The 17,715-nt window shown below is 48.8% G+C and overlaps 1 protein-coding gene across 6 annotated transcripts in view; it reads left to right on the top strand.

Annotated features, from left to right (window-relative positions):
* The first annotated feature begins 253 nt into the window (after positions 1-253).
* Positions 254-17,715, top strand: part of CEP192 (centrosomal protein 192) — a 104,876-nt gene continuing 87,414 nt past the window's right edge. For 5 of the 6 annotated variants that reach the window (XM_029065487.1, XM_029065486.1, XM_029065489.1 and 2 more), the window contains exons 1-6: positions 254-323; positions 8,501-8,682; positions 11,981-12,100; positions 14,882-15,024; positions 15,278-15,333; positions 17,289-17,406. In XM_029065487.1, the coding sequence (XP_028921320.1) occupies positions 8,504-8,682; positions 11,981-12,100; positions 14,882-15,024; positions 15,278-15,333; positions 17,289-17,406 (616 nt within the window). In that variant the 5' untranslated portion in view covers positions 254-323; positions 8,501-8,503. The remainder of the gene's footprint in view (positions 324-8,500; positions 8,683-11,980; positions 12,101-14,881; positions 15,025-15,277; positions 15,334-17,288; positions 17,407-17,715) is intronic. The other variant, XM_029065485.1, reaches the window with a different exon arrangement.

Raw genomic sequence — 17,715 nt, 5'->3', positions numbered from 1 at the left:
CCTTCGGCCAGTCAGCAGGCCCCGCCCCCTCGCCCCGTCCAATCGGCGGCGGCCGGCCCCGCCCTCGGCCAATCAGCAGGCGCCGCCTCCTGGCGCCGTCCAATCGGCGGCCGCCGGCCCCGTCCCGCGCGGCTCGAGCGGGAGGAGGAGGAAGGGAAGGGGCGGGAGGCTGAGGGGGCGAGGGGCGCGCGCGCCGGGCCGCCGTTAGGGGAGCAGGGCGCGCGCGGGGCCGGGCCGGGCCGGGCCAGGCCAGGGCGCGCTCTGAGGCCTTTCCTTCGCTCCGTCGGTCGGTCGGTCGGTCGGTCGGTCGGTCGGTCGCGGGGGTAAGTAAGTGGTTCCGCCCGGCCGCCAGGCAGGGGTTGAGCTGGTGTGTGGGGCGGGGGCCGCGGGGGCGGGGGGAGCCGGGGCAGCCGCGAGGGGGGAGGGGCGGGGGCGCGCGCGCGCGGCCTCGGGGCGGGGCCTCGCGCTCCCCTCGGGCCTCGCGCGCCCCCCGCCCCTCCCCCCCGCGTCTGCGCAGTCAGGCTGATGATAACGGTGGTGGTGGTGAAGCGCTGACTATGTGCCGAGCACCGTGCTAAGCGCTGGGGGAGATAGGAGGGGATGAGGTGGGCCCCCGTGGGGCTCCCAGGCTTCATCCCCATTTGACAGAGGAGGGAACTGAGGCCCAGAGAAGAAGAATGATGATAATGTCGGTGGTGGTTAAGCGCTGGGGGAGATCCAGGGTGATGAGGTGGTCCCACCTGAGGCTCATCCCCATTTACAGAGGAGGGAACTGAGGCCCAGAGAAGTTCAATCGTATTTATTGAGCGCTTATTATGTGCAGAGCACTGTACTAAGTGCTTGGAATGTAATAATAATGTTGGTATTGGTTAATGATAATAGTATTTAACAAATACCGACATTATTATTAGTAAGCGCTTAGTATGTGCCAAGCACCGTTCCAGGCGCTGGGGAAGATACAAGGTGATGAGGTCCCACGTGAGGCTCCCAGGCTTCATCCCCATTTGATAGAGGAGGGAACTGAGGCCCAGAGAAGAAGAAGAAGAATAATGTTGGTATTTGTTAAGCACTTACTACGTGCAGAGCACTGTTCTAAGCACTGGGGGGGGGGGATACAAAGTGATGAGGTTGTCCCCCGTGGGGTGGCTGAGAGAAGCAGCGTGGCTCAGTGGAAAGAGCACGGGTTTTGGAGTCAGAGGTCATGGGTTCGAATCCCAGATCTGCCACTTGTCAGCTGTGTGACCGTGGGCAAGTCACTTCACTTCTCTGAGCCTCAGTTCCCTCATCTGCAAAATGGGGATTAACTGTGAGCCTCACATGGGACAACCAGCTTACCCTGTATCTCCCCCAGCGCTTAGAACAGTGCTCTGCACATAGTAAGCACTTAACAAATACCTCACATTATTATTATTATTATTATATAAGGTGATGAAGTTGTTCCCCGTGAGGCTCACAGTCTTCCTCCCCATTTGACAGAGGAGGTCACTGAGGCCCAGAGAAGAAGAATAATGATGTTGGTGTTTGTTAAGCGCTTACTGTGTGCCTAGCACCATTCTAGGCGCTGGGGGAGATACAAGGGAATCAGGTTGTGCCCGATGGGGCTCACAGTCTTCACAGAGGAGGTCACTGAGGCACAGAGAATAATAATGATAATAATGTAATAATAATGTTGGTATTTGTTAAGCGCTTACTATGTGCCAAGCACCATTCTAAGCGCTGGGGTAGATCCAGGGTGATCAGGTTGTCTCACATAGAGCTCACAGTCTTCATCCCCATTTGACAGATGAGGCAACAGGGGCCCAGAGAAGTGAAGTGACTTGCCCACGGTCACACAGCTGACAAGCGGTGGAGCCGGGATTAGAACTCCCGACCTCTGACTCCCAAGCCCGGGCTCTCTCCGCTGAGCCACGCTGCTTCTTTCCTAACCCCCGGCAGGGCCCAAGGCAGTGAAAGGCAGGCCCTGGTTGCGGTCGGTCCCGTTGGCGTGGCCTCGGTCCGTCCTCGGGCCCCCCGGGGGAGAGCGGGCCCGGGGCCCACCCTAATCATCATCATCATCATCATGGTATTTAGTAGGATGTAGAGGAGCGATTAAGCCAAAGTGGTCTTTGGGTGGCCAAATGACTTGACGTAGATTGGTCTATTTTGGGCCCATCGTCAGGAGGACTAATTGTCCGGAGAAGACACTGATGCTAGCACAAGTCCATCCATTCAGTCGGTCGTAATTACGGAGCGCTTGCCGTGTGCAGAGCACTGTACTAAGCGCTTGGAAAGTACGATACAACAAGAGACAGTCCCTACCCGCAGCAGCCTCAACAGTCTAGAGGGAGCCAGTGTGGAAGAGTCCCACATGGGGCCCACGGTCTCAATCCCCATTTTACAGATGAGGTAAACTGAGACCAGAGAAGTGAAGTGAATTGCCCAAAGTCACACAAAAGAAAAGTGGTGGAGCTGGGATTAGAATCTGTGACCTTCTGACTCCCAGGCCCATACTTTATCCACTTCCCAACATGGCCAAGTGGATAAAGCTGCTTCCCAGGCTCCCGTTTTTCATGAAATGTACCTGAGTTTAGGTTATCCAGCGGCAGGGAGCCGGACCAGCAGCGAGGGCTGAAAGATGTGGGAGGTTAGTACAGTGGAGGAGGAAAGTGTGTGGGCTGGGTTGTAGTAGAATAGGGAGGTGATGTAGGAGGGGGCAAGGTGATGGACTGCTTTGAAGCCAGTGGTGAGGAGTTTCTGCTTGATGTGGAGGTGGATGGGCTACCCCTGGAGGTTTTTGAGGAGTGGGGAAATGTGGTCTGAACGTTTTAGAAAGAAAATGATTCGGGCAGCAGAATAGAGTAAGGACCAGAGTGGGGAGAGACAGGAGGCAGAGGAGGTCTAATGCAATAATTAAGGCGGGCTACCACGTTAGTTGAGTCGCTCATCCTATCCCGACTGGATCACTGCATCAGCCTCCTTTCTGATCTCCCATCATCCTGTCTTGCCACTCTTCAATCTATACTCCACTCCACTGCCTGGATTATCTTTCGACAGAAAGGCTCCGGGCATGTCACTCCCCTCCTCAAACATCTCTAGTAGTTGCCCATCAACCTCCGTATCAAGCAAAAACTCCTCACTCTTGGCTTCAAAGCAGTCCATCTCCTTGCCCCCTCTTACCTCACCTCCCTTCTCTCCTTCTACGGCCCAGCCCTCACACTCTGCTCCTCTGGTGCCGCTAACCTCCTCACTGGGCCTCGTTCTCACCTGTCGCGCCGTCGACCTCTGGCCCGGAACTCCCTCCCTCCTCAGATCCGTCAAACAATCACACTTCCCCCATTCAGGGCCCTACTGAGGACTCACCTCCTCCAGGAGGCCTTCCCAGACGAAGCCCCCTTTTCCTCAGCTCCCCCTCCCCATCACCCCGACTGGCTCCCCTTGCTCTACCTCCCTCCCCGCCCACAGCACTTGTGTATATATGTGCATATCTATTATTCTATTTAACATCTGCTTACTTGCTTTGATGCGTATATAGGTATAATTCTGTTTATATTGATGCCTGTTTACCTGTTTTGATGTCTGTCTCCCCCCTTCTAGACTGTAAACCCGCTGTGGGCAGGGATTGTCTCTTTTTATATGTGAATTGTACTTTCCAAGCGCTTAGTACAGTGCTCTGCACACAGTAAGCGCTCAGTAAATACGATCGAATGAAAGTGCTTGCGGTAATGTTGTGGCGGTTTGGACGGAGAGGAAGGGGTGGATTTTAGCGATGTTGTGAAGGCAGAGCTGGCAGGATTTAGTGATGGCTTGGATGTGTGGTTTGAATGAGAGGAGTCAAGGATAATGCCAAGGTTACGGGCTTGTGAGACAGGAAGGATGGTGGTGCCGTCTACGGTAACGGGAGACCGAGCAGGAGGACAGGGTTTGGGTGGGAAGATAAGTTCAGTTTTAGCCATATGAAGTTGGAAGTGATGGAAGGACGTCCAAGAAGAGAGGTCTTAAAGGCAGGAGGAAATGCGAGACTGAAGAGAGGGAGAGAGACCGGGGCTGGAGATGTAGATTTGGGTGTCATCAGCATAGAGGTGGTAGTTGAAGCTGGGTGAGCGAATTCATTCAATTCATTCAATAGTATTTATTGAGCGCTTACTATGTGCAGAGCACTGTACTAAGCGCTTGGGATGAACAAGGCGGCAACAGATAGAGACAGTCCCTGCCGTTTGACGGGCTTACGGTCTAATCGGGGGAGACGGACAGACGAGAACGATGGCAATAAACAGCGTCAAGGGGAAGAACATCTCGTAAAAACAATGGCGACTAAATAGAATCGAGGCGATGTACAATTCATTAACAAAATAAATAGGGTAACGAAAATATATACAGTTGAGCGGACGAGTACGGTGCTGTGGGGATGGGAAGGGAGAGGTGGAGGAGCAGAGGGAAAAGGGGAAAATGAGGCTTTAGCTGCGGAGAGGTAAAGGGGGGATGGCAGAGGGAGTAGAGGGGGAGGAGGAGCTCAGTCTGGGAACGCCTCTTGGAGGAGGTGATTTTTAAGTAAGGTTTTGAAGAGGGAAAGAGAATCGGTTTGGCGGAGGTGAGGAGGGAGGGCGTTCCGGGACCGCGGGAGGACGTGACCCAGGGGTCGACGGCGGGATAGGCGAGACCGAGGGACGGCGAGGAGGTGGGCGGCGGAGGAGCGGAGCGTGCGGGGTGGGCGGTAGAAAGAGAGAAGGGAGGAGAGGTAGGAAGGGGCAAGGTGATGGAGAGCCTTGAAGCCTAGAGTGAGGAGTTTTTGTTTGGAGCGGAGGTCGTTAGGCAACCACTGGAGTTGTTTAAGAAGGGGAGTGACATGCCCAGATCGTTTCTGCGGGAAGATGAGCCGGGCAGCGGAGTGAAGAATAGACCGGAGCGGGGCGAGAGAGGAGGAAGGGAGGTCAGAGAGAAGGCTGACACAGTAGTCTAGCCGGGATAGAACGAGAGCCCGTAATAGTAAGGTAGCCGTTTGGGTGGAGAGGAAAGGGCGGATCTTGGCGATATTGTAGAGGTGAAACCGGCAGGTCTTGGTAACGGATAGGATGTGTGGGGTGAACGAGAGGGACGAGTCAAGGATGACACCGAGATTGCGGGCCTGCGGGACGGGAAGGATGGTCGTGCCATCCACGGTGATGGAGAAGTCTGGGAGAGGACCGGGTTTGGGAGGGAAGATGAGGAGCTCAGTCTCGCTCATGTTGAGTTTTAGGTGGCGGGCCGACATCCAGGTGGAGACGTCCCGGAGGCGGGAGGAGATGCGAGCCCGAAGGGAGGGGGAGAGGACAGGGGCGGAGATGTAGATCTGCGTGTCATCTGCGTAGAGATGGTAGTCAAAGCCGTGAGAGCGGATGAGTTCACCGAGGGAGTGAGTGTAAATGGAGAACAGAAGAGGGCCAAGAACTGACCCTTGAGGAACTCCGACAGTTAAAGGATGGGAGGGGGAGGAGGCTCCGGCGTAGGAGACCGAGAATGATCGGCCAGAGAGGTAAGAGGAGAACCGGGAGAGGACGGAGTCCGTGAAGCCAAGGTGAGATAAGGAATGGAGGAGGAGGGGATGGTCGACAGTGTCAAAGGCAGCAGAGAGGTCGAGGAGGATCAGAATAGAGTAGGAGCCATTGGATTTGGCAAGAAGGAGGTCACGGGCGACCTTAGAGAGAGCAGTCTCGGTAGAGTGGAGGGGACGGAAGCCAGATTGGAGGGGGTCTAGGAGAGAATGGGAGTTAAGGAATTCTAGGCATCGATTGTAGACGACTCGTTCTAGGATTTTGGAAAGGAAGGGTAGTAGGGAGATAGGACGATAACTGGAGGGGGAAGTGGGGTCAAGAGCGGGCTTTTTTAGGATGGGGGAGACGTGGGCATGTTTGAAGGCAGAGGGGAAGGAGCCCTTGGAGATTGAGTGGTTAAAAATAGAAGTTAAGGAAGGGAGGAGGGCAGGGGCGATGGTTTTTATAAGGTGAGAGGGAATGGGGTCCGAGGCGCAGGTGGAGGGGGTGGCACTTGCGAGGAGGGAGGAGATCTCCTCTGAGGATACTGCAGGGAAGGATGGGAAAGTAGGGAAGGGGGTCGTTGGGGGGGAGGGGAGAGGCGGAGGGGTGACTTTGGGGAGCTCAGACCTGATCGTGTTGATTTTCGTGAGGAAATAGGTGGCCAGATCATTGGGGGTGAGAGATGGAGGAGGGGGAGGAACAGGGGGCCTAAGGAGAGAGTTAAAGGTCCGGAACAATCGGCGGGGGTGACGGGCATGGGTGTCGATGAGGGAGGAGAAGAAGCTTTGCCTGGCGGAGGAGAGGGCAGAGTTAAGGCAGGAAAGGATAAATTTGAAGTGTGTGAGGTCGGCTTGGTGCTTGGACCGCCTGCGCAGGTGGAGGAGATGGATTTTGAGAGGAGGCAGGAGATCTTCTCTGGAGATAGCTCTGGGAAAGATGGGAGAGTTGAAGAAGGGGCAGGGAAGATTTTTGGGAGATAATAATAATGATGGTATTTGTTAAACGCTTATTGTGTGCCAAGCATTGGGGTAGATACAAGGTAAATGGGTCCCACGTGAGGCTCGTGGTCTTCATCCCCGTTTTACAGATGAGGTAACTGAGGCACAGAGAAGTGAAGTGACTTGCCCAAAGGCACCAGCTCATAAGTGGTGGAGCCAGGATCAGAACCCGCATCCTCTGACTCCCAAGCCTGGGCTCTTTCCACTAAAATAAAATAAATAAATGGTGGCATTTGTTAAGCGCTTACTATGTGCAAAGCACTGTTTTAAGCGCTGGGGGATACAAGGTGATCAGGTTGTCCCACGTGGGGCTCAGAGTCTTAATCCCCATTTTCCAGATGAGGTAACTGAGGCACAGAGAAGTTAAATGACTTGCCCAAAGTCACACAGCTGGCAAGCGGCAGAGCTGGGATTAGAACCCACGACCTCTGACTCCCAAGCCCGGGCTCCTTCCAGTGAGCCACGCTGCGCGCTGCTGCCGTCAGTCCCGTTGAAGTAGGTGACCGGGTCACTGGGGGCAAGGGATGGGGGAGGCCGGGGGACACGGGGCCCGAGAAGGGAGTGAAATGTCTCGACCAAGTGACGAGGGTGATGAACAAAGGTGTCTGAGGGTGGAGAAGTAGTATTGCCGGCCGGAGGAGAGGGAAGCGTCAAAGCCTGCGGGGATTGAAATTGGCCTCGTAGCTAGATTTTCAGCAGCGGTGCTATGCAATTCGTGCAAAAGAGCAAAGGAGGCAGACTGTAGAGATGATCCAGGGCTGTCGGGTTAGTGGTACGAGAACGACAGAGGGATGGGGAGCGCGTGAGTTGAGTAGAGAGGGTGGTGTCGAGAGCCTCAGTTGGGTCATCAACGAAGGTAGTTTGGGGTACGGAGGCTAAATGGGGCACGATGAGCTGAGAAAATTGGATGGGGTCAAAAGATGAGAGGTCTCTTGAGGGGAATAGTACAGATTTATGGAGAGGAGCTGTGTGGGACGGAAGGCAGGTGAGGAGGTTGTGGTCAGATGGAGGAATTTCAGAGTCGGTGAGGGTAAAGGTTGTGCAGGGTCTAGAGATGATAGAGCGTGTGTCCAAGGTGGTGAGCGGGTGAAGTGGGGTGGATCACATTAACGCAAGCGCTTGGCACATAGTAAATGCTTAACCAATACCTTAAAAAAATAAAGATTCAAAGATCATTAAAAGAATTGACATTGGTTTTACAGATTCTGCAATAAGTGGAGGAGAGATGTTTATAAAAATGATTCCAGAATAAAGTATGGCATATGTATAGGGCTAAGCATGTTCGGGAAAAGTTTTTATTAATCTCTTTCAGAGCAAGGGTATTTTTTTTTCAACCAAATTTGACATAATTCGAGTTAATTTTTTTTGGCCGCAGTTTGCCAACCACAGTATTTGGATAGAATACTTTATTATTTGTTTTTTCATTTTTTTTTGTTTTTGTTTTCATTTTCACAAGTAATTTGATACAGTTTATAGCTGCATCAGACTATTTGAGCAGGTGGCATTGTTTTAATGGTTCTTTTCCGTTCTGAAAATGAAGGTCATCATTTGGTACTAAGAATAGTGGTCTTCATTTTTAATGGTATTTGTTGAGCACTTACTATGTGCCAGACACTGCACGAAGCACTGGGGTAGGTACCGACTAATCAGTCCAATACCCGAGTGGAGCACATAGTCTTAATCCCCATTTTACAGATGAGCTAACTTCAGAAATGGAGACGTTGTCTTGTATGAGGTCACATAGCAGACAGAGGCAGAATTAGTGGCGGAGGCAGAATTAGAACCCAAGTCCTCTGACTCCCAGGCCCGACTTCTTTCCACTAGGCCATGCTGCTGCTTCGTTGAGTTGTGTTTTTAATCTACGACGAGCTTTGCAGTTAATCATTGTACTTTCCCAAGCACGTAGTACAGGTGCTCTGTACCCAGTAAGTGCTCAGTAAATACGGTTGAATGAATGAATTTTATCGTAAATCGACCCTAAGGCTGTTAAATTTGATTCGATTTTATTTTTAGCGTATGTCCGTTGTGATGGAAAATTTCCGAGGCATAGCCGATGAGTCGTTTCCAAGCTTCTTGGCGAATTCTCTCATCAGTGAAAACAGTGGAATTTTGGAAAATGTCACTATTTCCTCCAATCTTGGCTTGCCAGTTGCTGCTTCAACAGTTGCTAAAAATCCAGCTAGCTGTGAGAACAGGTAAACTTTTATTTTTACAGATTACACTTGCTCACCAACGAAACATTTTGGTATTTGAAAATGTTGCTGCTCATTTTATCCTTTGTGCAAGAATATTTTGGGGACTTTTAAGTTGATTAGGAAAATTCATCGTCTTGGGTGTCTAACCACCACCTCGCTGGGGCAGCTTAGATACCTTTTCCTCTTTCTACACTCCAATCCTCCCAACGTTTTCCGATTAATTCGGGAGCTGACAGGGTTTAAACTCGGGATCTCGGGTCTATGGGGACCGTAAAATCACGCTCCTTGACTTTGTCAGAAAAGCTGCAGCTAAGATGATGGTCTTCCCAAAGTGGCCTCCTCAAAGCAGCCCATGCCACACTGTCTGCCTCTTAAAGAGAAGCAGCGTGGCTCAGTGGAAAGAGCCCGGGCTCGGGAGTCAGAGGTCGTGGTTCTAATCCCGGCTCTGCCACTGATCAGCCGTGTGACTTTGGGCAAGACGCTTGACTTCTCTGGGCCTCAGGGACCTCATCTGTAAAATGGGAATGAAGACTGTGAGTCCCAGGTGGGACAAGCTGATTACCTTGTATCTACCCCAGCACTTAGAACGGTGCTCGGGACATAGCGCTGGACAAACGCCATCATTATTAAAGGGGACACTGCGCTTCAAATAGCAAGAAATAGAATCTGCGTGCCTTCAGAAATTGCACGAAAATCCTACTGGCCCTCCACTCCACAAGCCCTTCTTCTCAGCCCACTCACAGGGAAGGGGAAGTAGTGATTGATGCGGATGGGTGCTGAGCACCGCACCCTCCGACTCCCTAGCTCTTCATCTCAAATCAGGAGGGCCCTCAGATTGGCCGAAGAGCATTTCCCGCCGTGCCTCTCCTTCCTGCTCCCTCTGCTCATCTTCCCTCCATAACCTGTGCTTCCAAAACCTGGAGAGTAGAGGGATGGAAGAGGTGTGATGGGGATAGAGCACGGGCCTGGGAGTCAGAAGGTCATGGATTATAATTCTGACTCCACCATGCAATAATAATAATAAAATTATGGTATTTAAGCACTTACTGGGTGCCAGGCACTGTACTAAATGCTGGGATAAATAAATACATGCTATTATTATTACTGTTTGGTCCTTGAGGACTCTAGACTGTAGGCTCTTTGTGGGCAGGGAACGTATCTACCAACTCTGTTATAGTGTTCGCCCCCGAGTGCTTAGTAAACTTCTCTCGAGTTACCCATAGTAAACTCAATAAATACAATTGATTGAGTCTCACAGATAAAAGGCAGCATAATGATAGTCATAAAAAATAACTGTGGCTTTTGTAAACACTTTGTGCCGAGCATCGGGGTAGATATTAAAAAATCAGATTGGACATAGTCCCCATCCTAAATGAGGTTCACGGTCTAATGGGGAGGAGGAACCGGTACTTAATCCCCATTTTATAGGTGAGGAGACTGAGGCACAGAGCAGTGAAGTGACTTGTTCAGGGTCACAGAAGAGGCAAGTTTGGGAGCCAGGTTTGGAACCCCAATCCTTTCCTTGACCCCGATTCTCCTGTCTGCACACAGAATGCAGGGTCTGAGGAACAAGGGCGGAGGTGACTTTTGTGTTTGTCCGTGTACGCAGTAGGCTGTTTGTGCTTCTGCCCCACTGTGCTCTGCGGTGTCAATGACTAGGGAATGTGGGGGGCGCTCCTTTGTTGTCCTGCAGTTACCTAATAATAATTGTGGCATTTGTTAAGCACTTACTGTGTGCCAGACTCTATATTAAGGGCTGGGGTAGTTAGGAGAAAATCAGGTTGGACGCAGTCCGTGCCCCACATACGGCTCACAGTCCTAATCCCCCATTTTACAGATGAGGTAACTGAAGCAAAGAGAAATTAAGTGACTTGCCCAGGGTCACGTAGCAGACAAATGGTGGAGCCGGGATTAGAATCCAGGTCCTCCAAGCCGGTGCTCCATCCATCAGGCCACGCTGCTGCTCGTCTCCGTTTTTCGGGAGAGCAAGCCGTTGGGCGAAGCCTGCAGAGGGCGGAGGGGCCCGCAGATCCTTTCCGAGCCGGCTTCTGATGGAGGCTTCCTCTCTGCCGCCATGTCAACTGGTGGTACTGTAATGGCTTCATCTGCAGTGAGCATCACGTGAGAGAGGGTCCTGGGCATTCACGCCCTCTGAACAGTGCTCCGCACAAGTACGCGCTCCATAAATGCGATTGAATGAATGCCTCCCAATAGTCCTGCTGACCGTCCCCCAAATCGGGTTCCTCTCAGCTGTCGGATCCCAGGCTACCGTTCTTTCTAAGTACCGCCTTCACGGTGAATTCGATTCCTAGGAGCAGTAAGATTTGAGCCCTGAGAGCAACACTCTCATTGTGGGCGGAGAGCGTGTCTACCGATTCTTTTGTATTTTACTCTGAGTTTAATATAGTGCACTGCACCCAGTAAGTGCTCAGTAAACACCATTGATGTTTTGAATTAACTTTTTATGGTATTTGTCAAGGATTTATTCCGTGTCAAGCAGTGTGCTAAGTGGTAGGGTTAATAGTTTATTCCTCTAGGTCGTTAGTACAGAGTTCTGCACCCAGTAAGCGCTCAAATATTATTGACTGTTAATCTGGAGGGACAGAGTCCCTATGCCGCATGGGGCTCGTAATCTAAGTAGGAAGGAGAACAGGTATTGACTCCCCATTTTGTAGTTTAGGAAGAGTTGGCACAGCGAAGTTAAGCGACTTGGTCAAGGTCACGCAGCAAGCGGCAGAGGTGGGATTAGAACCCGTGTCCTCTGGCTCCCAAGCCTGTGATTTATCTACTAGGCTATGCTGCATCCTATATTAGTATATGGCAAATGGTCTGTCTCAAATGCCTGGCTGTTATAGCTTCCTAAAGGCCTAATTACCACCAAGGGACTTGATAGAATCTAGTTCATTCAGTAACTTTCCTATCTTCAGCTCCTTTAGAGTTGAGTACAGTGTCTTGCCCCAGGTTGGGTTCTGATGATATCTAGTTTCTTCCGTAATTTGGAAGGGCCCCTAAGACTCTGGAAACAGTGGTTATTTTGATGGCGCCAATTTCAAAAATCACTTGACAACAAATCAGTCATCCAAGTGGTTGTCTAAGAACAATGTAGAGTTAATATAATCCTAACTCTGATGTAGCAGCTGTGAATACCACTAATGAGGGCTGTCCTGTGACCAGAGAGAATAGAAATCAGTTTTTGCAGAGGCTTTATCAATCCTGTGTTTTTAATACTTGGAAATATGTCCACTTACATGCCACTGTACCATTCCTTGGTTTAATCAAAGCAAACGTTCTTCTGCAGATATTCTGACGTTCAGGCATCTTACCTAGAAGACAGATTTTCAGTTATGTCTCGATCTTCTCATGGTAGTCAGCCTGGCACAGAGCCAGAAGGGAAGCTGGCCAGCTTCCAGCATGATGGGTAAGTAATGTCTCCTTTTCATTCTTTAGGAAAAACGGCACTAACTTTATAGTGATCACTTCACAGCTCTCTATGGAGATTGCCCTTGCTCTCTATTTGAAGTTCATTTTTTAGAAAATACTTACGTGTCACCGACTGGCTCAGGATTACTTTAAAGCTATTTTTATTTGGCCAATTTCTACCATTCTTTTGATTAAACTCCTATTCTGTTCTTCACAGAGCAGTGTCAGAAGGCCAAAGCCAAATGATCTTAACAGGAAGGCAATTATGTCATTTTCTGAATTAGTGGCTAAATTGTAGTGTCAGCTATGTTTGTGAACCGATTGCTTTTTAAAGGATTAAAGGCAACTATCTCTCTCTAGGCTTTGAGGTTACTATCTATTGCTCTAGGAATATTATAAAGGTTAAACTCTTAGCCTCGAGAAAACTCAATTTTTATTATAAAATTCCAGGCTGACTTGATTAAAAAAAAAAAAATATGAAAATCAGGTTAGCAATTTAAACATTGGTTTCATGGCCTAAGATGAAAGCTGAAATAAAATGTAGCAGCTGTTTAAATGCCAGCATCTCTGAAACAGTTCCAGGCTGCAACATGAGCTTTGGATCCCTTTAGTGTTCAGTTTCTCTGTGGAGTTTGTGATTCAGTATTTAGATAAAACAACGAAACGTTCTAATCTCATCAGCTAAGTAGAAGGTGTGGAGGACGATTGTTATTTCAGTTACAAAACTCTGCTTAAGGCATATGTGGGCACATTAATGAAACTTTTTATGGTGTCTTCTCCACATTTGTACTCAATCTGTCTTCATTTTGTAGGGTTGACCTTTAAAATGGAACCGTACTGGGTAGTACAAATTGAAAAATCCCCATTATAGTGTGCATGCGCCACAGAACAAAATTATCCATCCGCTTTTGTCTTTTGAGTATTTGCATTATTTTTCACTGAGCCTTTGACAGATCTGAACAACGAAAAAGATTCGTTTAAATGAAACCATGTAAAATCATTCCTTTTGATTTCATTTCAGTGAATCTCCCAGTAGACCTCTTAAGGATCAAATTTAGCTGGATTTTCTCCTCATGAGGATGACTCTTGCCTGTGAAGCTGGGTTCTTTAGAACAGTTTAGCTGAGTAACAGATATATCTTACTGTTTTGTCAAAGCTTAGTACTTCATCCACTTGTATCATTTATATATGAAATATTCTTTATATTGATGGGGGTATAAGGTTCAAAACCTTCTGTATTTGACCCCAAGACAATGGTTCTCCCTTCTATTTTTTTCCTTTACCTTTTTGCCATAATATTTTAATCAAGGAGAGATTTATCTAGTAGATATTTAAGGCATCTTTCTTGACGTATTTCTTTTTTCTCATGTATAACCTCATTTTGGGCAGGGAATGTGTCTGTTTATTGTTATGTTGTACTCTCCCACGTGCTTAGTACAGTGCTCTGCACACGTTAAGCGCTCAAATACGATTGACTGAAAAGTGCACAGGATGAGTCAGGAGACCTGGATTCTAATCCCAGCTCCACCATTTACCTGCAGTGTGGACACGGGCAAGTCACTTAAACTCTGAAACTGAAATCCTTCATCTGTAAAAGGGGGATAAAACACCCGTTCTCCCTCCCTCGTAGACTGTGAATCCCAAATGAAGCAGTGTGGTCTAGTGGATAGAACACAGGCCTGGGGGTCAAAAGGACCTGGGTTCTAATCCCAGCTCTGCCACTCGTCTGCTGTGACCTTGGGCAAGTCATTTAACTTCTCTGTGCTTCTGTTACCACATCTGTCAAGTGGGGATTAAGACTGTGAGCCCCATGTGGAACATGGACTGTATCTAACCTGTGATTATCTCGTATCTACCCTAGCGCGTAGTACAGTGCCTGGCACACAGTAAACACTTAACAAGTACCATTAAAAAATGTAGCAAGGGAACTCTGTCTAATCAGATTACCTTATATCTATCTCAGTTCTTAGCACAGTGCTTGATGTAGAGTAAACCTATTATTATCATCATCATCGATATGATTAATTAAAATAATGTACTGACCAAATGTAGCCAAACATTAAATAATGATAATAATAATGATGGCATTTGTTAAGCGCTTACTATGTGCAAAGCACCATTCTAATCTCTGGGGAGGATGCAAGGTGATCAGGTTGTCCCACGTGGGGCTCACAGTCTTAATGCCCATTTTCCAGATGAGGTAACTGAGGCACAGAGAAGTGAAGTGATTGCCCAAAATAATAATAATAATAATAATAATAATAATAATGTTGGTATTTGTTAAGTGCTTACTATGTGCAGAGCACTGTTCTAAGCGCTGGGGTAGACACAGGGGAATCAGGTTGTCCCACGTGGGGCTCACAGTCTTAATCCCCATTTTATAGATGAGGTAACTGAGGTCCAGAGAAGTTGTGACTTGCCCACAGTCACACAGCTGACAAGTGGCAGAGCCGGTATTCGAACCCATGACCTCGGACTCCAAAGCCCGTGCTCTTTCCACTGAGCCACGCTGCTTCTCAAAGTCACACAGCTGACAAGCGGCGGAGTCGGGATTTGAACCCGTGACCTCTGACTCCCCAGCCCATGCTCTTTCCACTGAGCCACTCTGTGGAATTTTTTTTAAATTCAAAATTACTTTAAATGGTTTCTAAATGACTGTGTATGGAGGAAACGGGTACTCATCAACTAGGACCACTAAAAGTGGCATTTAGTTCCTGGTGATGCATAGACTTAGTTATAATAATTATAATAATAGTCTTTAACCTGGGTTTTTCTGTAGCGAAAATGACAGATGTACAGGGACTCGCCTTACGTCAGAGGTCCTCAGGAAGGAATTAACCTTAGAACGGTCACCTTCACAGCATGAGCGTGAAGATGGAGAACAAAGCGACACTGACACAAATATGAAGTTCATCAGCCAAGGTAATGTCGTAGATTTTATTGTTGTAGGGAAATCTTTGAAAGGATCAAACTTAGAAACTCCTGCATGTAGAAGCTTTTTTTTCCAATGTCCCTTCCTACTGAAAATGGCCTTTTGGTATGATGAAGTCAAAGCTTTTCCTGGGTATTGTACATATCCATATTGTAAATGTCAATTTATTACTGCAAGTAAGGACACTAATTTAGTTGCATGTGTTTTCTACTAAGAGTTATTTTGCCTTAATATTTTTATAAGCAGGTCTGTCTGCTGATGCGTATGTACTACCGCAGATGACGGAGAGAGCGAGCAAGGTAAATAATTCCCCGGTTAATATCCCAGTAGTACCATCTTTTCACTCTTAGTTCAGGGCCCAACTTGAGGTGGGGCATTGAGGGGGCAGGGTTTCGAGGGAGTAGGGGACAGTGGAAAAGAGAGAGGGGAAGGAAAGGGTGAAGAAGAGCTTGTCTCGCTTCTGTTGTACTCTCCCAAGTGCCTAGGAAAATTCAATCAGTTGTACTCATGGAGCACTTACTCTCTGCTGAGCACTGTACTGAATGCTTGGGAGAGTGCAATATAACAGACACATTCCCTGCCCACAGCCCACAGTGGGCTCAATGAACGAACCCCTCTCCCTGTTTCTGTCACCATCCCACCCTCTTCTTCTGTCCCCTGCTAGTATCACTGAGCAGTAGGCCTGGCCAGAGGCTCCTCTCACGGCTGCTGCTTGCCCACCTGCCGCCGTCATTCCCAAACTGCGGTCGGGGGGAGAATAGGGTAGCTCGGCCGGTGCCTCTGAGCCAGCTGGCCCATCTTTGGCATCGCGGGTGCTTCCGGTAGACAACCGCGGGTGGGTGGGTGGGCTTGGCGGCCCCGGACGGGAATGGCTTGTCATCCGGAGTCATGGGGCCATATCAAGACCCACCGTACCTGAATCAGTTAGTTCACTGGATCCTGCTGGAAACTGTGAAATAGCCTACTTCCTGGCCTTGTAGTCCGAGGACCCCCCAGCATACCGGCAGGGTGCGGTGGATAGAGCACGGGCCTGGGAATCTACGTCATGGGTTCTAATCCCAGCTCCACCACTCGTCTGCTGTGTGACCTCGGACAAGTCACTTCTCTGGGCCTCAGTTACCCCGTCTGAAAAAGGGGGATTGAGACGGTGAGCCCCAAGTGGGAGAAGGACAGTGTCCACCCCGATCTGCTTGTATCCACCCCAGCGCTAGTAAGCACTGAACAAATGCCATTATCATTACTATTATTATTATTATTATTTGTAATTACCACGGGTTCCGGAGCTGGGCCGGGGCCTGCGATCTGCCAGCAGAGGGTAGCTGGAACCCACGGTTTCATCTGCAGCTCCTTTCTAACTTCAAGAGGCAGGGCAGGCTACATATGGCTGCTCATCCTGTCCAAAAAGCTGTGGGGATGAAGCTAATGGTTTGGCTCTTGGAGTGCCAAATACATATTGGTGATTCCCCGCTTTGCTCCCATTCATTTATTCAGTCATTCAATCTTATTTATGTGACATGCTTGCCCACAACAAGCTCACATTCTAGAGTTGGGGAGACAGACATCAGTACAGAAAAATAAAATTACAGGTAAATACATAAGTGCTTTGGGCTGGGAGGGGGGAAGAGCAAAGGGATAAATAAGATTACGGGTTCGTACGTAAGCGTTTTGGGGCTGAGTGAGAGGAAGAGCAAGGGGAGCAAGTCGGTGATGTAGAAAGGGAGTGGGAGAAGAGGAAAAGTGGACTTAGTCTGGGAAGGCCTCTTGGAGGAGAAGTGCCTTCAGTAAAGCTTTGAAGCGGAGGAGAGTGGTTGTCGGATAACAGGAGGGAGGGCGTTCCAAGCCGGAGGCAGGATGTGAAGACGGTGTCTGTGGGATGCCGGTGTACTGACTGACTTATTGGGCAGCAGTTACGGTGTATGTTTTAATATTCTGGGGGCGGGTGGGGAATATGATGCTTAATCATAAATCCTCCTAATGTTTTCAGCCTCCACCTCATTTCTCTCACTCTCCCGCTCCTCCTTCAAGGACCTAGAGCCCCAGGTAGAAGGTGACCGTCTACCCATCTGTGAGGGACTCCAAGTAATGACACACACCACTGGATAGCTGATTACACAAGTAGATGAGAATATTCCTTAGGAAAGATCGTAGCACTTGTATTGGAAGCGAAACAGTGGTTTGATCTGAGTTCAAGCGATCCAGAATAAAGCACTCTGACTTTAGCTGTGTGTTTGAAGGTATTTTGAATTCTTTGTAGGTCGTTATACCTGAGCCTGGAGAAAAGTTGCCTGAAGATGACTCTTTAAATATAAGCCTTAGCAGTTTTTTAGAAAATGAGAAATTGCTGTCTCTTACAAGCTTAGAAGACTCTACCGGTAAAGTATAAGTTATTTTTCCTGTTGTAGTACCCTTATAGGAATCCTCTAGAAATTTAGCAGCTTCAGAGTTATAACTTGTGGGGGAACTAGGGCAGGTTCTTTCTTGCAAAAGCATTTAACTTAACCCGTTTCTTAGATTTGAAGTTATCCGTTGATAATCTTTTCTATCTTTGATCATAATAGAGGCACATTTCTCAAGTTTATTCCTTCTCACGTCTGGAATACCGGGTACATTTCTCACTGCAGTATTTCGGGAAGAAAAAGGTGCAGAGAGAAGTAACCAAATGACTAAAATGAGAGGGGGTG

This window comes from Ornithorhynchus anatinus, chromosome 5 (genome assembly GCF_004115215.2).
Source record: "Ornithorhynchus anatinus isolate Pmale09 chromosome 5, mOrnAna1.pri.v4, whole genome shotgun sequence".
NCBI lineage: Eukaryota > Metazoa > Chordata > Mammalia > Monotremata > Ornithorhynchidae > Ornithorhynchus > Ornithorhynchus anatinus.
Note: the sequence above shows the minus strand (reverse complement) of the source record. Positions and strands in the feature narration are given on the sequence as shown.